Source organism: Sarcophilus harrisii, chromosome 2 (assembly GCF_902635505.1).
Source record: "Sarcophilus harrisii chromosome 2, mSarHar1.11, whole genome shotgun sequence".
Lineage (NCBI taxonomy): Eukaryota > Metazoa > Chordata > Mammalia > Dasyuromorphia > Dasyuridae > Sarcophilus > Sarcophilus harrisii.
The window spans coordinates 446,748,480-446,772,305 of record NC_045427.1 but is presented as its reverse complement, the minus strand read 5'-3'; the positions used below and the strand labels follow the sequence as shown (position 1 = coordinate 446,772,305).

General features: G+C 33.2%; 1 protein-coding gene across 11 annotated transcripts in view; it reads left to right on the top strand.

Annotated features, from left to right (window-relative positions):
* STRBP (spermatid perinuclear RNA binding protein) overlaps window positions 1–23,826 on the top strand; it is a 153,665-nt gene that overhangs the window by 81,085 nt on the left and 48,754 nt on the right. For 8 of the 11 annotated variants that reach the window (XM_031954274.1, XM_031954272.1, XM_031954271.1 and 5 more), the window contains exons 3-5: window positions 264–484; window positions 7,156–7,321; window positions 13,964–14,108. In XM_031954274.1, coding sequence (XP_031810134.1) covers window positions 264–484; window positions 7,156–7,321; window positions 13,964–14,108 — 532 coding nt within the window. Of the gene's footprint in view, window positions 1–263; window positions 485–7,155; window positions 7,322–13,963; window positions 14,109–23,826 lie in introns of those variants that run through there. The other 3 variants (XM_031954275.1, XM_023507410.2, XM_031954276.1) reach the window with 3 other exon arrangements.

Here is a 23,826-nt window from a genome sequence, read left to right as displayed (position 1 = left end):
CCTTATAATCCAGAAATTTTCAAGAGGCAGTGCATTGTAGGAGAAAGAGTTGTATGGCCTTAAGGATCAGAAGTTTTGAGTTAGTCCCATGGTTCTGATCCAAAAAAACATTGCAGCCTTTGTGAGCCTCTAGTTTTGCATTTGTAAAGTTGAAATGAGATTTGGTGCTTCCTACTATTTGTAAGCCATAAAACTATATAGTATTGGAAACTACTCTTATTATCTCAACCTAATAACATTTCCTTCCTTTACTTTTCTAACAGAGATCTATCAGATCTTTTGCTAATGATGATCGCCATGTCATGGTGAAACATTCAACAATTTATCCATCTCCAGAGGAACTTGAAGCTGTTCAGAATATGGTATCCACTGTTGAATGTGCCCTTAAACATGTCTCAGATTGGATGGATGAAATGAGTAAATCTGGGAAAACAGAGGGAGATATAGATGTGAAAAAGGATGAAGCTGGCGACAACTCTGCTAAGTAAGTCAATCGATTTTTATACTGCTTTACTGTGCAATTTGACATATATGAGTGTAACTAGGAAGTAACTGGATACAGAAGTTGGTCTGTTAGGTTTCATGGGGGACCCCAAAATGTTTGGATTCTAGGTCAGTGTCATTATGAAGTATCTCAAAAGATTTTTCAGACTCATCCATCTCTTAAGTCAAGAAATAAAGTTTATTATAATGGTAATGACAATTAAAGCTAAATTCCAAAAGAGATAGATGACAAAGATTAAGAAGCAAGTAAATTTATAGAGAAAAGTGAGAGACGTTAACAGTGAGATAATTGAGGCCAGTTCCAATGGTCTTGTTATGAAGAAAGCCATTTCTACCCAGAGAGAGGAGTGTAGGAACTGAATGTAGAACACAACATAGTATTTTCACTTTTTTGTTATTTACTTGCATTTTTTTTTTTTTGATCTGATTTTTCCTGTGCAGCATGATAATTGTAGAAATTTGTATAGGAGAATTGCAGATGTTTTACGTATATTGGATCACTTGCCAACGGGGGGAGGGAGTGTGGAGTAGGGGGAAGGGCGGGAAATAATTTAGAACACAAGGATGAATGTTGAAAATTATTCATGTATATATTTTGAAAATAAAAAGCTTTAATTAAAAAGAAAATCCCCCAAAATATAATGTGAAAGAAGAGACAGAATAAAATGATGGGGAAAAAAAGTGAGAGAAAGGAAGCCAGGTACTTCATGTCACTGATGTGCTAGTTTCATGGAAGGGTCGTGGTGGTGGAGGGAAGTACCTTCTGGAAGTGTGTTTCTTTAAGCTTGAAACATTACTAGGTTAAGTGGTGAACATCCAATTTTGTACTGTGCCTGCATTAACTTGTAGGTACCTCATTCTTGATCCTGTTTATTATTAGTCAGAAGGTGGGTTATCTGATAGCTAGCAGTCTTTTGGACTTAGCATCATGACTGTACAGGGTAAATTATGGCAAGATGGTCTAAGAGGAGAAATATGACTTTCCTAACTGCATCATTCCCAAGGCTGAGTAACCTTGAGAGTACTATTAAATTACATCATTCTTAAGGGCTTCACCACTTCAAGTTAGTTAGCATTTATTAAAGTGATTTTCTGACAGGTGGGCACTTTGAAATTTTAAATTGTTTGTGGACTCTAGAAAGAAGGCCTAAAAGTGCTTTAACAATTCTCATTTATGTATTTGTTTAAGTTTACAGTTTATTCCTTAACAACAATCTTGTGACAGATTTCACTGTCCCATTAGTAGCCAGGATATAACAGTGAAAAATCTATCTGTTTTTTAATTTTCTCTCAGAAAACTTTCTAAAATTTTTTTTCCCCTTTGATTTATTCGAAATAACTAGTAATAGCATTTCTTGAAGAGAGGATGATGGGCATTATAGTATAAAAAGTCATTTAAAATCTTAATAGTCAACATTGCATGAAAATAAATTTAAAATGAAGATGATAGTGATGTGGATAGCACACTGAACTGAGATGGGAAGCATGAACTAGGAGCTAGCCTATCTAGGTTGTGCATCTGTGCTCTTACCTTTGTCAAATGATTTCACCTCTCTGGATGGCAACATTTTTATTTGTCAAATGAACGCATTGAAGTCATTGATTTTAAGAATTTATATCATTTTTCTACATATGTATATGTAAATATATTTCTTTTTAACTGTAGCTTGCTTTGAGAATGGGGGGAATGAAAGGGAGGTAAAAGTGGGTTTGTGTGTTTAAACACACATATGTATATATTAACATATTCTTTCTTAATAATAGCCTGTTTTCGGGGGCATGAAGGGGAGTGCACAACAGATAACAAGAACAATTTACAGGGAAGTAAAGAACAAGATCGACACTTATGAATTTAATTTTTTCTACTATTATATTTACTTTATTAAATTAGTATTTGTTATATATTTTGAATCCTCTCTGATGGTCTGCTGGGCACATGACAATGTTCTTTTGTTTCATTTTGTTTTGTATTACTTTTCTGGTTTTTTTTTTTTTTTTGCTTATTCTATTTCTTCCTATAAAATAAATTTGGAAATTTTGGGGGAAAGATTTTAAAATCTTTTCAGTCTCTTTCCTTTATATTACTTTTGTTTCTGAATATGTCCTCTTGTCTGAACAAAAACCTGAGAAAGAAAAAAAAAAGTCCAACAAAATTAAGCAACACTTAATTTGAATCTGAAAGTGTATATCATGCTATCTTTTCTAAAGGGACAGTAATATTTCATTATTTTCTTTAACTGCAGTTTGTTTAGCCATCCCTCAGTTGATAGGCATCTACTTGGTTTATAGTTTGTTTGGTTTCCAGAAAAGTACTACTACAAATATTAGGCATATTTAAAATCTTAATTTTTGTCTGACCTAGTAGCCATGAGATTTCTGGGTCTTATGTTAGGAATGCTTTTAGCTTATTTCTTAGCATAATTCCACATTTCTTTTCAGAATCATTGGATCAATTAAAATTCTACTCTATATTTGAGAATAGATTCTTTTAGTGCCTTTCATAATAACAACATTCTATGCCTTATGGTCCCTTTTCTGCTGAAGTAGAGTTTTTTATTTGATAGCTTTATTCTTGGAGAAGATACATTATATTTGGTGATGTCTTAGAATCACTGATGTGGATGGGCTTTAAGATTTCTGTTATCCATTTCATAATGTAAATTCCTTTTGTAGTCATTCCTTACAAGTGATCATTCAGCATTTACTTGAAGACTTCATGAGATGGAGGAACTCCCTTTCTTGAGGCAACCCATTCCATTTTAGGACAGCCCTAATAAGTGGCCAAAATACATAATATAGAATGTTAGATATGGACTTTTTCTCAGTCCCTTGGCAATACTTCAGTATCCTTTTAATATAAACAAAACATGTAATGACTTTTTAAAATGTTTCTGGTGAACTTGAGACTTATGTGAAGTCTTAATGAGATCGGTCATTCAATAACCTCTTTTTATTTCCCTGAATGATATGGATATTGAACAGTTCCACCTCTAAACAAATTTAGAATGTACTTCAGGTAAGTGCCTGGCTTCTTAATGAATCTTATCTTGAAAGATATTTTTGCGCAGAACTGGCATACTCTGGAAAAGCTCTCCAGGGTAACTGTTGTTTAACTTGGTGAAGTCACTGTATTTTAAAGGTTCAAAGATTTATGGGCTTCAGAATTAACTTTGGGTTTTGTAACAGTTGGTTATGTGAATAAAGTCAATACTGACCACACGGATAATGCAGTTTATGGAGTAATTTAGTAAATATTTAAACCAAAGATGATAGCATCTCTCCCTAACATTATTATACTCAAAGTCAGAAATGGTAATCCAGAAAGGGCCACAAATTGGAATTTGCTAGAATTGGCTCTGGAACTAACTTAACTAAGTATATGACCATGAGTTAATGTCTCTGGGCCTCAGTTTCCATATATATCAAGGTAGACTAGCATTTCTTCAGATGCTATTACTTCTTTGTTTCATGAAGCCTTTGTTGAGCTATGTATTTAAAAATTTTCTCCTCTTTCTTCCTGAATAACTTTTCATCATTTTCAAGTATTTTTCATTCTTCATTTTCTATTACTATATGTATATATGTTACATATTTCTACTTGAGTGTGAATTTCAACAGGGCAGGGAATTTCATTTTTATATCCTCTGGTGTTTAATGCTCTATGCATATTAAGTAATTAATAAATATTTTGTTAAATCATTAATGCAGTTTCTAACTCTGAACACTATATTCAAACATTCTATAGTCTTTATATTTTTATGTTCTGTGATCACATTCTGAATGGTGGTTTAAGATATCATTCAGCTCTAATATTCTGAGATTCTGTTTTTCAGTTAAGATGACTTGTAAACTAGTTTACCATCTGATCAAAATAGGAAGGTAAATTTGTTTGTGGGGGTAGTGGTGAGGTTATTTTTGTTTATTTATTTTTTTAACCAATCAAACAAACAAAACAAACAAATCCTCCTCCATTAATTGCTGTTGTGGATTATTCGTGCCATCCCTTTGTCTGTCTTGGTTAGATAACCAGGAGTGACTGTAGAGCAATTAAATATTTAGACATCATCTCCAATCTCTCTTGAAGAGTGAAACATTTTATAACTGGTCATTGCTGGAGAAAAGACCTGCTTTCATAGTTCAGCTTCCCAGGAGGCAAGAACAAATACAAGATTAATGAATCATCTTTTTTTTAAAATTTTGAACAAACAAGCTAATTGCTTAAGAGTTTATTGTCATGTATACTTTTTTTTTTTTTAATGATAAAGCAGTTTAGAGTTCACAAATCTTTCTGGTTAGGAGATTTTAAAGCCACCTCAGTTAGGAAATTTTGAATCATTTTTATAAATTCTTCAGATCTTTTGTTTAAAATGATGCCTTTTGCCTCTTAAATGTATCCCTTACCAGTATCATTAGTTTTTGAAACATTGACATTTCACAAGAGCCTTAATAAGCTCTCTCTCTGGTCTTTTTCATTTATTCTGCATGTTGTTGGCAGAATAATATTAGAAGCTTTGCTCATTACAGTAATCACTTCTCCACTACACTTCATTCACTTACATGGGATAAAATTTACATTCTTAATTTAGTATTCAGCTACTCTTCCACAATATTCCTAGAGTCTTGCTTTTCAACTTTTTCTCTCTCCTGTGATCATGGATTTAGTGTTAGAAAAAAATAAGAGTTCAGTTTTTTTTTTTTTTTTTTAATAGAGGAGAATGCTGAGATATAGAGAAGGGAAATGAATTGGCTTACTTTATGGAAATGCATGCCATAAAGTAAGAAATATAGCAGGGATTCACCCCACATCCTTTGATGTGCCGAAATCAAATGGTCTTTCTTCTGTAGATCACTGCTTCAAGCTGTCATTGTCTGCCCAGATTTGGTGGCTTGTATTCCTATTTCTTACCACAATCCCCCTTGGAATACTTTTTTTTTATTTAAATGAGTCAAGTATCCTCTTCTTTAGGAGACCCTCCTCCATAATTTTAACCCACATTGATGTTACTCTTCTTTAAACTCTTACAGGTTTTGATGTTTGTGCCATATCTTGTCTTTCATTTATTGTGTTTCAAATATGTTTGGTGCTCATATTCCTATAGCATTGTTAAAACACTTTTTCACAATAGATGTGTAGTATAAAGTATTATCCTCTTTAATAGATTGGAAACTGAGTCTCAAAGAGGTAACTTGATTTATTCCTTATTTTCCCAGTTAGCTTCAATTGAGAGCAAGAACCATATCTTAAGCATTTTTTTTTCTATTTAATATTCCCACAGTGTAATCTGTTCAGTAGTTCAAAACAGTCTTAGAACCATATACTTTTATAGCTAAATAGCACCATAAAAACATTGCTGTACTTCATTGTCATTTTGTGTTCTGTCCGTCATTTTCTATCTCCATAATCTTATGTAACAAATCGTGGTATCATAGAATTTGGAGTAAAGAGATCTTAAGAGATTAGTTCCTTCAACCTTTTAATTGGATATTTGGGAAAGCAGACAAGGGAAATAAAATGACTTGTCCCAGATCATCATGTGAGCTAGTGAAAGAAGCAGAATTCAGATTTTTTGGTCCTTAGTCCTAGAAACTCTTTCAGTTGTTTTGATGAGGATAGGGTTGTGTGGCAAGGATGGGTGTGAGTTCCTTGCTCTCCAAAACCCCAAGGTAGGCGGGCTCTTACTCAAAAAGGCTGTGATTAAAAAAAGGCTTTTATTATTAGAAAGATACTAAGATAATGTTCTTGGTGGGCAATATCATTCTCAAGAGAGAAGTGATTTTTGCAAAAGAGATATTTTCTGAAGGCCTGCTTTATACAGAAATAGAACAATAGAACAGAATAGGCAAGACTACTTAAGTTTGTATATGAAAGGGCATATTCTCTAGATATTCCTCTTCTGGCTCCTGAGGATGTGGGACCATCTAGTTTGTATATGAAAGGAGTCATTCTCTGGAAGTTCTTACTGGTTCCAGAGAATATAAGTCCCTTTAAGTTTGTATAACTTTTTGTTGGTGATTTTACATAACTTTGCAGGGCTGTCTGGCTCTCATCAGTTTTGTGTTTTCTACTTAGCCCCTTAATTTTTTTTTATTTTTTATTTTTTACAATTGTAATAGTAGAGAAAAAAACCTAACATTTTCATTATAATTTAAAGGTGAAAATAGTAATTCTTTCCCCAAGGTTAATTCTGTAGAATGAGATTCTCAGGAGTTCTAAAATGTCATGAGGTTGTAATGATTTCCACCAATACTGATTCATACAATCTCAGAATATAAACGCCTGGAAGGACCAAATTCATTGTTCAGGTGAGCAAACTGAGGCACAGACTGGTTAAATAACTTATCCAAGATCACTTGATATATTTTCTGTACTAATCACTAAATTTATATTAATATTCCACTGTTAAAAGCCCTGTATCTTGGGTAACTTGTTTACCTTGGAGCCTTGGTTTCCTCCTCCATATAAAGCATGTAAATGTAATATCTTTCTTTTCTGCCATACTAATAGGAAAGCAGAATTTTTAGGATTTTATTTTTCTCTTTTTATTCTTTTATTTTATTCTTCATATATGTACTCCTTAGTTGTATATTTAAACTGTGAGATATCCTGGTAGACATGTGTAGAAATAATCATTCAAAATTTTCTTTTAAAAGGGATCAAGGTGGCCGGACACTCTGTGGTGTAATGAGAATTGGCTTAGTTGCAAAAGGCTTGCTGATAAAAGATGATATGGACCTTGAGTTGGTTCTGATGTGCAAAGATAAACCCACGGAAACTCTATTACATACTGTCAAAGACAATCTTCCTATTCAAATTCAGGTGAGTTCTGTTGTAAAATTACCCCTCTAGATAGATTTTGCACAGGTAAAAGTAGTACATGTCCATTCAAGTCAGAAAGTATTTGTTAAGCATCTACTATATGCCAGTCATTATGCTGAGCTCTGGGGAAAAAAAGAAAGGCAAACACCCCTTTTGTTTTCTGCTCTTGTGGAACTCAACAGTCTAATAAGGCAGCATGCAAACTGCTGTATACAAATAAGATATGCAAAATGACTTTAAGCTTTAGTAGTTTAATAAAACATATGGATTTAAATAACAATAATTTAAAACCACACTAAGATTTTTAAGATACACTGTATATAAGTAATATTTGCTATAATTTTGGAGAGAAGTCACTTGGAGCACCAGGAAGGGCTTTTTAAAAAAAAAAAAAATTTTTTTTTTAAGTATAAAGGAGATGGGATTTTAGCTGAGATTTTAAGGGAAACCAGGAAAGGCAGGATATGTAGATGAGGAGAGAGAACATTCTAGTCACGAGGGATAATCAGTGAAAATATGAAGTCAGGAGACACATTGTCTAGTTGGAGGAATGGTAAGGCATCTGATGTCTGAATTACAGAGAAGTGAAGAGGATTAAAGTGGAAGAAGGTAGACAAATAGGTGGAGGCTAGATAATGAAGGACTTTAAAAACCAGAGGATTTGTTTCATCCTAGTGATAATAGGGAGCTACAGAATTTTATTGAATAGTAGGATGAATCAGGCTACTTTGATAGCTTAGTGGAGGATAAATTGATGGGGATAGGGAGACCAGCTAACAGGTTTTTGCAGTAGTCCATGTGTGAAATGATTAGGATCTGTGCCAAAGTGATAGCAGTGTTAGAGGAAAGAAGGTGTATAGGAGAGACACTTTGAAGGTAGAATTGATAAGTCTTGGCACCAGATTTTGGGCGGGGGGAGAGGTTGAGAAAGTGGGAAATTGAGGATAACACCTACGTGATTACTGGAGAATGGTAGTGATATGAATAATAGAGATATTAGGAAGAAGAGAAGAATTTTTTGGGAAAGAGATTTTGTTCAGTTTTGCACATACTGAGTTTAAAATTTCTACATGACATCCAATTCAAGATGTCTGGTAAGTAGTTTGTAATGTGAGACTGGAAGTCAGCAGAGGGGTTAGTAACCTACTTATGTCTGACAATGAATTGAATGGAGTTCATAGTTGTGACTATGAAAGCAGATAAGATCAAGTGAAAAAATATAGAGGGAGAAGAGAAAAAAGCCCAGGAACCCACTCTTGGGAGACACTCAAGGTTAGTAGTACAACCTAGATGAAGATCCAATAAAGAAGACTTAAGAAGGAACAGTCAGATAAATTGGAAGATTAGGAACGAGCAGGTTATGAAAAGGATGAAGATTGAGAAAAGATTAATTAAATTTAGCATTTAGAGGTCATTGGTAACTTTGAAGAAAACAGTTTCATTTAAATAATGTGGTTATAAGCCACACTTAAAAAAACCCCCAAATTTTAAAGTATAGGTCTGTGAGGTTAGCTGTGTGACATAAAGGATGAAAATTGAAATGTTTGCACTTAATTTTGCATATATGTATATGTGTATAATCAAACAAACAAACCAAAACCCAAACTCTCTTCAACTAATTCTTTTGGCATGAACTTCATAGAACTGTGGGCTCCATAAAGCTGGAAGGACTAACGGGGTGATTCAAAATAAACTTAAATGCATTTTAAGTTCCTTGACAGGTTATATAGCTTTCTATCCTTATTTCTCCAGAACTTAGTGTGATGCTTAAATATATATATTTATTTGATTCTGCTTGAAATTGTCACTAAATCTTTGGAAAGCTTGGAAGACTGGAGGTTTTCCAGGATGATAACTTACTAGTATTTTAAGGGTCACTTAATACTTTCCCCACAGCAGCCTTGTGAGGTAGGGATTGCACATTCTCTCTTTTTTAGTTATGGGGAAATGGAATTGCGGAGAAGGGAAGTTACTTGTCCCTGGTCACACAGCTAGTACATATTGAGCTGGAATTTGAACCTAGGTTTTATAAAATCATACTTTATTATAGAGTTAGAAGGAATTGACTCCAAGGCTCTTTTACATTACGTACATCATGAAATTTCTCCTAAATGATAATACACATTTCTAGAGTGCTTAAATATTCCAAAAAATCCTTTCCTCATTCTTTGAAGTCAGCAGGTTTGTTAGCCCCCTTTTTTAGTGATTATTTTCCTGTTTTGTAAAATTTTAAGATTAATAATAAGCATGGTCCAAGCTTCCTTTAAAAATTAATAATTTAATGACAGTTCTTTCAATTTTTAGTATAAAAATAATTATATAATTTTAGAAGTTTTTAAGTTTTAGAAACTTGGTAGTAGTAACTTGTTAAATTATCAGGTCAACAAGTGAGTTAGATATTTACTAATTAATGCTTCTTCCAATTCTGATATTTAGTTAGGTTTATGAACATAACATCTTTTCATCTTATTCTTTTATGTATCTAAAACTCATGATTTCAAAGCTGGTTATAGTAATCAACTCTTCAGTTATCTTTCACCATTCCGGTGGGAAATGACACTCCACAGAGCATAAACCATAAAATTGTTTTTTCCCTTTTGATTCAAGAGACAAGAATGGACAGTGGAAGGAGTTCTAGGTTTGGTGTCTCAGGACTTTGGTTTGAATCCTGGCTTTGTCACTTTGTATCATCAGTATGACCTTAGGCAAGCGATGACTTAAATTTTGTGGGCCTCACTTTTTTAATCTGTAAATGAGAGATTAGAGTAGGTAATTTTTAAAGGTCTGTTCTGCTTATAAATCCTGTTCTTAATAATCCCTTTTATAAGAATGAAAATAGCTAAAATTTATCTGAATATGATTTTCTCTTCATTCTTAAGTTGTAGGTAAGTTGCCAGTCTACATCATTGTGAAGAATTTTTCTGTTAGGAGTTTTTTTGCATTGATGAAATCACAGATCCCAAGCAGAACAAAACAAAACACAAAAGTTCTTTTTATTGCTCCACCTTTTCTCTAATGTGTGTAAGAAATAGAACAGGCAACAATGTTAAGAGTATCGAATTTGGCATTAGGAGGAGACCTGAGTTTCATTCCAACTTTGCATTTATTAGCTATATGACATTAGGATAGTATTTCACCCTTCTAAGTTTGTCTTTAGTTTCCTCATCATGGCATTGTTTTGAGGAAAGTGCTTTGTGAAATGCAAAGATTTTGTCATGCATACCATCCTTTTTTCTCAGCCTGCTGAACATTGCTAGAAGACCTCAAAGAATATTTGTGATTGGGTCCATTACAAATTTATTTAATCTTAACTGTTCCCTCATTACAAGTTCTATCCTTTTTTGATTGACTTCCACCTGTTCCAAACCTTCTCTTCTCAAGCCTCCAAATTAATTACACTTAACTCCTACCTCTCCAGCAGAAGACCTTACTTCATGCTTGTTAGAAACATTTCAGGTCCTGTGTTGTAATGTCTTCCCTAATTCTGTAACTCAGATCCTTTCAATGTGATTCACCATTATCTCATCCTTTGCTCTAGTCTTGGAGGAAAAGGGATCCATTTACTGTGCTAACCCTTCCTCTTGTACTTTTGATCTTATTTTATGCAATCTCCTGAAAAGCTTCTTCCTTTGGGTTTCTTCTCTTCATAATTTTCCCTCTTCCATCTCTTGACTCCTTTTCTGCTGTCTACAAACAACTAAAGGTCTCTCCTGCCTTTACAAAACCTTCATTTGACTTTGCTATCCTTTCATGCTATTAAACTTTTGTATTAAATCTCCCCTGTTATTGCCCAAATCCTAGGGAAAGTTTTCTATCCTTGTTACTTCTACTTTTCATCTAATTATTAATCCCTTGCACTCTGCCACTAGACTGAAACTTAATCTGTCAGCAATCTCTATCCCTAAATTCAACAGCTATTTTTCACTCCTCATCCTTTTTGACTTACTGTCATAATTTAACTGTTGACTGTGTTGACTGCTGGTTCCTCCTGACTACTCTGTTCTTATGGTGTTTCCTTATTTTCTCTCTTGGTTCTATCTGCTTTTCCTTTTCTATATGTCTTGTGCCCTTATCCTCCACATTCTATCCCTAACCAGGGCTCTCTGTCCTGAGCCCCTTTCCTCTTTTGAGAATTATTAGTTTAATGACTTCACTTAAAATTTTTTCAGATTACTTCAATATTTCTATGCTCAACACTCATCTGTCTTTTTGAGCTCTAGTTCTACTTCTCCAATTAAATGTCCTTTTGAACATATTCTTTCAGTCATATTTAGGTGTATATCCCATAGATATCTAAAAGTCAGTAGGTCCAAATAAGGCTTATTATTTTACCTAGACTGAACATTTTTTAAACTTTGCTTTTTCTGATGGCGATATCAGCCTCCGAGTCACCCAGGTTTTAAGGCTTGAGAGTCATCTTCAACTTGTTTGTTGTTCTTTGTTTTCCATATCCTGATAGTTGCTATCTTTGTACCTTTAATATATATCTCTTAATATCTGTCATTTTCTCATTTGCTAAGCTATCATTCTTAATCCCTATCACCTACCGCAACTATTATAGTTGTCTCCTCTTGATCTGCTTTGATCCAGGACTTCTCTTTTCGTAATAATCTGTGCCTAATCCTTGGCATAAATTGATAGTCTTACTATAGAGCTCGCCTTTCAGGGCTATTTTTGATATCCCTGATTCAAATTTGTCTCTCAGTGCATGTATTCGTGTTGTTTTTTTTGACTCAATTCTTGTATTCATATTGGGGTTAGAATTTTCTGAAGCACAGTTAGATTTCCTTCATTACTTTGCTTCATTCATCTTGTGTCTTCTTGTACTCTTAATTTTACCAGACTGGTCCCTAATAAAAAAGGATATCTTTCCCCCCTAAATTTGATACATGCCCAGATATATTCAAAAATTTTTGATCATTTAAGAGCCAAAAAAAAATCCATATATAGGGAGAAACTATACAGCATGATGAAACCTTTTTATTCATGTTGAGGATGTGATGGCAAACTCAAAATCCTATTTTGCTTCAGTTCTTATTTTCATGTCTAAAATAGGAAGTCCATTTTCTCCTCCAAGATGATAGAGTGTTTGGGAATATGATATAGGATAATGTTTTTGTGAATTTTAAATGGTGAGTCAGGAATTAAAAGATATAAAATAGAAGTAACAATTATAACAATTCACATTTCTATTAACACTTGAGGATTAGCCAAATGAAATATTAACATTATTTTATCAATGATAACTGATTTTGTCAGGTGAAATTATTTGTCCCAGTTTGCATTGCTATCTAGTTTTTATAACTGGATTTTGAACTGCTACCTGACTCTAGGTTTAGTATGTTAGTGTCATAGAAATAGTATTAGACTTTGAACGGGGACACCAGGGTTTTGTATTAGTTGTAATACTAATTCCTGTATGATAACTCATTTCTTGCATCTGGGCCTCAGTTTATTCATCTGTCAAATGAGGGATAAATGATCTTTCAAATTATTTTATCTTATCTCTGGTCCCATTTATTACTATGTGATTCTATTTTCATATAACTTGGTTTTGCTACCTCATGCTTGGGATGTAATGTACCTTTTCCTTTGTGGAGCTATAAGATTTTTGGGTCAGATTTTTTGACCTTTTTTTGTCAGATGTTTTCAATGGTCCTTCATTTCAGCAAAGACACCATAGATGCAGACATTGATAGAGATAGTGGGGCTGGAGAAACCTTAGAGATCCAATTCTCTTCCCTCATTTGGAAATGAGGAAACTGAAATGCAAGAAAATAAAGTGACTTTTCTAATTCTAGATAAGTAGCTAAATTGATTTGGAATCAGGACTTGCACCCTGATTTGTACATCCAGTGATTTTTTCCTGTGGATGTGCAAAAAATACTGAATATTACGAGCATGCCTTTATATTTGTAAAGCATTGAAATAATTGGAAGGTGATTGCTATATTGTGCCAGGACATTAAATTGTAATGTGATTGTACTGTTAATATATCACATAATCATATTTCCCTGTGAATATCAAATGCCTTGTTCTGTAATCTTGAGTCTCATCAATATCTCAACTTCAAAAAGGGCACGGTTTTTGGCTTTCATCCACTGAAGACAGATCACTATGGCTCCTTGTTTTTATTCATGCTTACATGCTTTTAAAAAACAAAACAATCTCCCCATCTCCTTTCTGTTCTCTCCCCCCCATTTAATTTTTTTATGAGGACTTAGAAATTAATAATTTGAGAAGATATATCCAGGTAAACTACTGTTTTAGGGCACTCCCATATAGTCTATTTTTCAATAATATATCTCCAATAATTAAAAGTGGAGAGTTCCATCTTTATTTTAGAGCCTTGGTGTGATGATTTGAATTCAGGGTTTTCTCAACTACAAGCCCAGCACTCTTAATCACCAACTTGCCTCTAACCACAATAAAAGAATTTTTGTTAATTTTGAAACAAGTAATTTGGAAGGAAATAGGTATCCATTGTTGAGCAAACATTTGGAGGGCTTTCTTGAACACAATAATATTAGCTCATTATTGCAGTTTGAGATCCTTTTACATATAGTACAAACATTTCTTTTTTATGTGATTTGTAATTCTAATTAATTGGACATTATAAAGATCTTATTTGGTGACTTTCAGAAACTTACAGAAGAGAGATATGAAGTGGAGCAGTGTATAAAAGAGGCATCTATTATTATCCGAAATACAAAAGAGCCCACGTTAACGCTGAAGGTGATACTTACTTCTCCTCTAATTAGAGATGAATTGGAGAAGAAAGATGGAGGTATATAAAGCTTTTTTCCCCCCCCTTTTAATTTTATTTACATAAGACTTCTATCTCAGATGTTATGTTGGCTATGTCATATAGATTTGAGCATATAACTGTTCTTTCTTGTCTTATGTTTGTAACATTAAAAATAACCAAATATGTATTTTTGCATATTTGGTAAAGAGTTCAGGGTAGAAATGTATAGAATGTTTAATGTATGAAAAAACCCTGTGCTTATTTTTAGAATCCTGTCATGACTACTATAGTTTAATAGCTTTTGAGGACCTCATGGTACTCATTTATAAACACATCATGACTTTGGTTAGTGTGATGGATTTTATGGTCTAGTACATAGTCTTAAATTGGTATTATATGTGTTGGTGATTTCTTAAATAAGTCTTGTTTGTACATCACACTTTTAAATGCTATTGTAAATTGTAAATGTTATCTTCTCAGCTGTAGCTTTAGATCCTTTTGTTATCTAATCATATGTACATACAAATATGCTCATGTATGTTTATTGTTTAATATTAGAGATCCTACTTGGGAGATGAGTTGGAAATTTATTTCTGAAAATGTTTACATACACTACATATTTCCTCTTGAGATTTCTAACACTCCATGTAGTGTTCTGAGTTTATCTGCAGAAATTACGCTTCATGATACCTTCCTGGTGTTGAATGCCTACCACATATTGTATATTGGGGAATATTCAAAAGTGATTTAGTATAAGAAAGATGGGAAATTGTTAACCTGGAGATAATAAAAATATGAGATAGATTGTTCCCTTTACTACCTTCTCTTTCAAATTCCCTCCCTTTTACTGTTTCAAATCTTTGTCCATGGAGATGATCCTGGAACTTCAAAGATTATAACAGTGAGTTTAAGTTGGGAATATCTTTGAATTAGGGGTTCAGTAATGAAATGTCTCTTATTCAAGAATCATCCTATCTCTGCATAAAGTTAGCTGAGTGTAAATGTTAACAGATTGCCCACCAGGTACTGGAGCTTTGTCACAAGAATTCATGAAGACTTGCTTCTGATTTGTGGAAAACTTCTGATCCGGGTCAGTGGCAGAGATGTACACAAGGATGAAGGGTTTTTTTATCTTATCAATATTTGCTTTCGATTTCACTCTCTGTCCCCAATTTTGTTCTTAGAATCTTGTTTTACCATATTCTTTGTCAGACGACCAACTGGCTAATTTCTGTCATTACAATATAGGCAGTTGGATTCATCTAGACCAATGTGGGAAACTTCTTGTTACTTTTCCATCTGTAGATGTGTCATTCTCCCACTTGAAGTTCCAGTACATTAAGAAATATTGGTCAGTTTCTCACTTAAGTTCAAGTAGATGATAAGGACAGCAGAGACTGCTTTCACCATTATATTAAGCATTTAATATTTTTTAGATGTGAGTTTTGGGCTATAAAAATAAAATTGAGATAATTTTAAAAATTTTGAATCTTAAAATGATCTTCACTCCAGCCAGTAGATATAATATATAATAACAGAATATTTAAAACAAAAACTTAATTGAAATTGTTGATTTAGAACTTTTTCTTCACATATTCTTTGAGAATGAAAAGAATCCTTTCTTCACCTTTTATAATAAATAGTTGTCCACAAGAGTTGCCCTAGTTCTCTGGATTGCTTTTTGTGTCCTTTTGTGATTTACTTGTGAAATTTGAACTTCTCCAAAGATGACTTTGCTCTTTGGTAGGGCTTTTGGAAGCTCCAAATCAACTTTGTGTAATATCTGGGCTAGCTTTCTGGAGGTCCTCTGGATGGGCCTTGGTCTCAGCAGAATAGTCACCATGAGAATATTTTTTATTGTCTCCTTCACAGCCTGTTCACTCTGACGGACTGACCTTGTCCCCAGTTCTCTCAGCCCTGTATTACATTGTTATAGCATACTGAATATAAGCCAATCTAGAGTGATTATATCATTATATCGCACTAGATATATGTGGACTAGAGAACTATTATCTCATCAATTCCATTGAGTTAACACCTTGTAAGTATCCTGGTTTCAAGTATACTTCTCCAGAGTTCTAGCCCTTTACAAACTTGAAGGATTTAAGTTGAAAGAGTTGGGAAGAGTTAGAGAAAGATCTAAAGTTTTTCTTCATTTTCCTGTCTTTTATTCAAGAGCCCTTTGAATACATCCTTAGCATAATTTCTTTCAGCTATTAGTTTAAAAAAAAAAAAAGACATGAAACTTCTTTCCTTTTTAGGCTACACAATTCCATGACTCCATTGGCCATTTCCTATGTCCTTTTTCCTTCTCTTTTTTTTTTTTTTTTTTTAATTTCCCATAAGTTGGTTTATCCTTAGCTTGATATCTACTCCTCTGTTGTCTGTTCTCTTATTACAGACTCAAATAAAGCCTTCATCTAGGGAAACAGATTACTAAAATATTAGAATATATTTTGGCTTAATATAAGTTGAGTTAGTGAACTTTACTTGAATTGATATCTGGTCTTTGAGCATGAAGCCATCCTAGGATAGGATAGTAGATTATTCAAGTCTGGGATTTTAGAGACAAAATTTACCACACAATTTTTGCCTTCTAGTATTTGCAATAATTGATAAGAAAATATTGCAGAAAGTACTTTCAGAAGGCCTTTTTATATATCTACAGGGTGTAGACTAATAGTGGTTGAAGTAAAAGTCTCACAGTAAGATAAGTAGCTAAATAGCAATTAGTGTGAAAAAGACTTGGGTGTTCATGAATGTTTGAATCAGCATTATGATGTGATGATCAAAAAAATTGTGAATTTTTTTTTCCAGTTGCTTTCAGTAGAAGGTCTGGTATGCAGCATTGGGAGGTGGGGGTGAGGGCACAGTGGTGATTGTTGTCCTACAATTAAATACTAAATATTCTCATTTTACAGATGAGGAAATTGAAAATTAGAGGCTGAGTGATTTGCCTACAATTGCATAGTTTGCAGTTGTCAGAACTGGCAATGATAATAACTTCTTATTATGGCTTTTGAATTAAAACACTATTGAATTCGTTAATGGCTGTGCTAAAAATTTATTAGTGGAATGAAGTTTAATGTTTACTTGCATAGTTTCTACCTCTAGAATAAAATGTTTAGTTCTAAGTGCCACATTTTAGGAGGTTTTTTGACAAATTGATGTGTGCTGAGAGAAGGATGTCCATCATTTCAAACTATTAACTTAAGAAGCTACATTGAAGGAACTTGAATTGTTTAGCATAAGAAAAGAGAAGACTTGTAGGAACATGATAATTTTTTTCAAGGGCTTTTGTGTGGAAGAGCAGATAGATTTGTTTGCTTGTTTTCAGGAAAGAGACTAAAAATCATAGTAGATGTATACACATAGTATTCACTTATATGTAAGGAAGAGCTTTGTAAGAGTCTTATACTTGAAAGTGATCTTAGAAGCTATCTAATGCAACTTCTTTATGAACAAGAATCTAAGCTTTTCAAAAATGAAATTACTTGACATTAGAGAGTTCTTTGTTACTATAGGTACAATAATTAAGAGGCCCAGTAACCATTTGCTTGGTGGGTCGTGCTTCATTCAGAATTTAAACCAGTATCTTCCAACATTTTTAGATTCTATGAGAAGATAATTATTCTCTTTGAATTCACCTTACCACAGTTCACTTTCTGTATTCAGTTTGTTGGTATTTTCTCTGCTGAGGCTATGCACACACACACACACCTCTTATCTATGTAAAGAGAGTATGTGTGTGGGGAACAAATGAAAATAGAAAGACAAACATACACACATGTATATGTATGTATGTATACACAAGTTCTTTACACATAGTAAGTACATAATAAATGCTTTTTAAAATTGATTCATAGTTAAAAAAAAAAAACTGATTATTTCTCTGTCTAGCCTTGATCTAATTAGTTTCACCCAGTATGCAAAACATTAATCCCCTGCTTATATGTAGAGCTTTCTGTTAGACACTGAGTGTGCTATGAGCTTAGGCGAAAGACAGGCCTTTTTCTCTTAGAACCTTATAGTTTAAAATGTCAGTTTATTTCCAAGTTGTTATAGAGCCATGAAGAGCCTAGCATAAGTGAATAATTCATTTTTGGAGATTATAGTATTCAGAAAGCTAGCTGCCATTTTTAATCAAGTTTTGTTTATGCTTTATTCATATCCATAGCACAATATTTTCTTTAGGAGGTAAAGTAATTAGCATTCTTTAAGGGCAATGAGAGAAACTGACCAAGATTTCCTTTTTGTATGGTTTGATTCTAATGATTAACATCTAATTAATTAAAACGTGGTTAGGCATAATGGACTTCTCTTTCAGTGCTTACATTGTTCATGAATTTTTTTGTGCCTTCATGCCCTATTGCTGAATAATATTTTTATATCCTTGCCCTTCCTTATCCTTTTTATTTTTTTTAAAGTTACTTTGCTTTTACCATATTTTTCCAAAATAAGATCCAGAGTGGATTTGCAGATGGATTAGTCATAATAATAATTTACCCTTTTATATTATCCCCAAAAGTAGTGTTAGGCAATAATGTTATTTTATAGATGAAACAACTGAAGCTCACAGAGGGGCTATTAAATGATGTGTCCAAGGTCACATAATTGGCAGTTTTCACACTTAGCTAAAAACTTCCTATTCTGGACATTGAATTAAAAGACTTTCGAACTCCTCACTAATTATGTTAGCATCTGTTTGTGGGCTGAAATGGCAAGGTTTATACAAACATGCTCTTTTTGCTTCATCAATAAGTATTTATACTCCTAACCACTAAACAATTAAGATTTAATGAACTACATGCTTAACACTAAATTGGCCATCAGAAGTCATAGGTTTGGTTCTTCCTCACCCACTTATTTATTGCATAAGTCATTTTTTTTCTCTGGACTTCAGTTTTTCTTTTCTATGGTTGTATTTGGATCTTTTTAAATTTTCCTTCTCTACAATAAGAATTTTGAATTTAGCCAGTATCCAAGGTCCCTCTTAGTATTGAAATCTTAACAGAAATAATGGATTACAACATAATGCTCACTGGTCACTGGAAAAGAAATCAGTAGATGATGGTTTTGGTAGAAAATTTCATTAATAAAACAAAATTTTAGAATTTATCTTATTTCTTATCTCATTTAATAAATTAGCAAGATAAAAGGTACAGTTCAGCTTTCCTCATTTTTGCTCCATCATGTTGCTTCTCCATTAATATTCCTTGAAGTTGTTTTCATTCTTTTAGAAGTTTAGTTTTTCTATTTAGTAAATTGAAACTCTATTTTGAAACTTGTCCAGTAATGGAAAATTGGAGTCTTCAAACATGTTTTGTTGGGTAAAGCAACAGTTCTTCATAGTTGCTTTTTCACAATCGTGTTAAAGATATTTTCTTCAAGAGCACATACAGCCTTTTGAAGACTGTTTACTTCATAAATCAAGTAGTCAACAACCTAAGCACATGAAATTTTGCTATGATGTTACATTGTTGAGCTCCCAACTTAGTTTGCACAATCTGCTGTTGAAACAATATAGAAAAGTAAGTTGGATTTGAAGTTACAAGACCTGAATTCAAATAATCTACTACTTATTTTGGATATAATTCACTTCTGTTTATGACTCACTTTCCATATTTATGAAATGAGAGTTGAATTAAATGTCTCCAGAATTTCTTCCAATTTTGTATTCCTATAATCTCAAATGTGTGGCAGTCTTTTTTTTTTTTTTTTTAAATTATAACTGTTTAATAGCACCTTAGATATGAAGAACTTTAGAGAACATAGAGCCCAGTTTCTTCATTTTATAGATGAGAAAGCTGAAGATTAGAATAGTGAAGTGACTTTCTAGAATCATATGACAAGTATCTAGGTCTTCTGATTCTTAAATTTAGGGTTGAACTCTTAAATGGGTTAGTCCAATAAAGACCTTATAATATTATCTGTGAAGAAGTAAAGCAAGCAGTTCTTTTCCTTATAAAATGAGGTGCTTGGACCAGTTTAGTGTTTCTCAATCCAAACTAGTAAAATACTTACATTCTCTTCTGTGGATGGCTTTCTCTTCCCCCTTCAGCTTCAGTGTAATGGCTTTCTACAGGTAGTGCACCTAGTAGAAAGGAGGAATTTTCATTAGAAAAAAGGACTTATTAGGTAGCCATGTCAGTCCAATCCAACAAACATTTGATGTACATTAGATGATGGTTTCAGTATTCAGCTTCAGTGTAATGGCTTTCTACAGGTAGTGCACCTAGTAGAAAGGAGGAATTTTCATTAGAAAAAAGGACCTATTAGGTAGTCATGTCAGTCCAATCCAACAAACATTTGATGTACATTAGATGATGGTTTCAGTAGAAAACCTCATTAATAACACAAAATTTTAGAATATAGTATGGTACAGTGTAGATAGGCATTGGAAGCATAAAAAAAATTAGCCAGTAGTCCTGCATTAAGTACTGAGCCCTATGCTAAGGTGCTGAGCTACTGTATAAAATAGTTGAAAGTGAACTGACTTCGGACTCAAAAGGCTTAGGTTTAATCTTGGTTTAGTAGCTGTGTGACCTTGAGCAAGTCACATTTCTTTTCTTGAGCTTTATTTCCTCATTTGTAAAACAATTATCCATTTAACACTTCTCTCCCTAGGCTGTTATGAGAATCAAATGAATAGGTTTACATAAAGCACTTTGTAAACGATGAAATGCTAGGTAAATGTTAGCTGCTGTTATTGTTAAAAGTTTTGTGGATTGGTAAAAAAATTTTCCACAGACTGACAGTTGGGAAACACTGGACCAGATGATCACTTAAGGTCCCTTTCAACCCTAAAATTCTGTAAGTATAAGATAGTTATCTGATTCAGAAGGTAAAAAGTATTTTGGAAGCCACTAGCAAGGGAAAATAAGTAGAGAGAATTTGTAAATATCTTATTTTGTTTGCTGGAATTTTGAGTGGATAATGTTTGATTAAAAAGAAATTTTAAACAAACATTTACATGTTATCCCCTTCTTAATTAAAAAAAAAAAAATGAAACCAACCACGAAACCACAACCTCCCAAATATTGGAAAATCTTGAGTAGTTCACTTCCTGACCAGCAGAGCATGAAGAAACATGGCCATTCTGATGATGGTGTAAAAAGGAATATAGTCTTCTCTTCACTGCCTGTTCCTTTCTTTCCTCTTTTTTTTTTCTTTCCTGTAGAATTTTGCACCAAATGTTGACTGTCTGCAACAAAACAATGTAAACATTCTGTAAGATATTGAATGTCTACTTGGGGAACTGAATGTGATATCCAAATGAAAGATATTTCTTCTATTTTTTTGTATCCTGATGCCAGATTTCCTTTCAGTAACAGTGAGATGTTATTAAAATTAGTTTGCTGACTGTCCATGGCAGCATGGTCACTTCCATTTGTTCCCTAATACCATACAGTTTTGAAATGGGAGACCTAAGAATCAAATCTGAGTCAGAATATAGGCTCATAAGACCTATATTTGAGTCCTGTATTTGAGTTAAGTTGTATGTGGATGAAACACACTTCTCTTGCCACCTACCTTTTCAGGAGTATTTGGAAGAGGCTGTTCTGTTCTGTTCTGTTCTGTTCTCTCAACTACAAAGTACAAATAAGAGTTTGAGTTCAGTTATTATACTGAGTGAAAGTTAAGGAAAAATTTCTTTTAGCCCTGCAATTTGACTATAACATCCCTAACTACCCAATCAATCCCCCAACCCCTAGAACACCTCCCCAAAACCCTCAAATCTCTCCATTTCATAAAATAATGTGTACAAATTTAGTAATATTTTAACATGTTTATGACAATCGTTATTAGTTGTAAAACTGTTTAGTGTTAGGGTAAGGAGTGAATGAGATGATTTGTGAGGTCCTTCTATTCTTGACATTCTAGCCCTCTAAAATACTCAATGATTTATTTTTGAATAAGCCTTCAGAATATTCAGTTTCAGTCCCCTTTGGTGGTTTAAACTAATTTGCAGTCAGTCAACTTTTGCCATTTCTAACTTTTCAAAAAATTCTAATTACTCATTGATAATCGATAGTAGTTGTTTTACCTGCTATATGAGCTTTTTTGCAGATGCTTGCATGTATTGCCCACAGTTATATTTTAGGTACTGATGTAACAAAGCCAGTACAAGTGCTCTCTAAAAGGATTTGGGTCTTGAACCACAAGAACCAAATGTTAACCAATAAAGTTTTGCAAACTGTGAAATTTTCTATTCTAGAAAAATCACTAAAGATTGCAACTATCTTTTGACCCTTACTACTTTTATGGAAAAAGGATTTGGAAGCCAGCCTTGCCTGGTGGTGTGGTTTACATTTCAGTGGATTTTGGGAACACATGCAAATATCTGCTTTTGGGCTCAACAGGTCAGAAAATAAGCATGTAGCACTTCATCCTTTGGTGAACATAACTGAGTGTACCACAAAATGACAAAAACTGCTGAAAGGTTTGTCCCTGTGTAGCTCTATACAGCTTAGCTTTAAGGTATTTTTTTTTTTTTTTTTTTTTTGCCAAAATACATATTGAATTTACAGTAATAGTTTCCCTAATACTCTGTAGAAAGTGGAGACATTAATGTTAAAATATTTTAACCCTTTTAGATCGGGTTTTGTAATTTTGGAGGGGTGATGGTAAATGTGTCATGGATTCCCCTTGACAATTCAGGGAAGCTGGAAGGATATCCTCTCAGAATAATATTTTTATAAAGATAAAGTTAAAAAGATTACAAAGGAAACTGCTTATGTTGAAATATAATTACCAAAATATTAAAATAAAAACAAAGAACTAGAACCATAGGCCCTTAAGAATTCCTTCTAGAAACCTTCTATACTTCTCCATCCCCCTTCTCCTTTTCCCTCTTAATCCTCCTTTCTGTTCCCCTTATTGTGCTCCTACTCTGTGAATCCTTTATTCTTTTTCCTTTCCTTTCTCTTTTCCCATTCCTCTTTATTTCTGTATTAATGGAAAAAGTCTGAATATATTGAGCTGCACAAAAATGAAGTTCCTAAAAAATGACAGTAAGTAATATCTATTCTGACTTACTTCAGGTAATGAGTTGGGAATTGACCTATGGGGTCTATTTTGTATTTACCAAGCCCCCAGCTTTAAAAAAAAAAAAAAAACCCCAAAAAAACCAAACCCACAGTAATTTTGATATATATGTGGGAAATTTGTTTATTTACCATTTTACCAGCATATATGAAGTTGTTGCTGTGTATAGGACTCCATACTAGACTTTGGAGGAGATAGATGAATATAACTTGAATCTTGCCCATAAGGGGTTTACCCTGCAGTAAACATGTTATGACTACATAGTCCACATCAGATGTGTATTTCCTTCCTTTCTCCTCTTACCAGATTATAGTTATTAGAAACACCGTGTTTTAGTAAAAATAGCATTGGCCTATTGTTGAAAGACCCTAGCTTAAATCTTGTCTGATAGTTATTAGTTGCGTGATTCATATCAAGTTAATATCTTTATATCTCATTGTAAAAATATATTGTATGATGTTGTAAAATAGAGATGCATCATTCACCTCATAATTATTACAAGAGAAGTACTAAAATTCTCTATTTAACATGTTGGTATCATTAACAATTGTTTACAAATTAGACATTTCTTTTCCGATATGGATTTAGCCTCCAAATTTTAAGCAAGATAATGATATTTATTACTATTATTTTAAATGGAAATTAAAAATTAAATGCACAGAAAGCTTGAAATCTTTAAAGTCACCATGATAGATTTTTACTTGGAGAA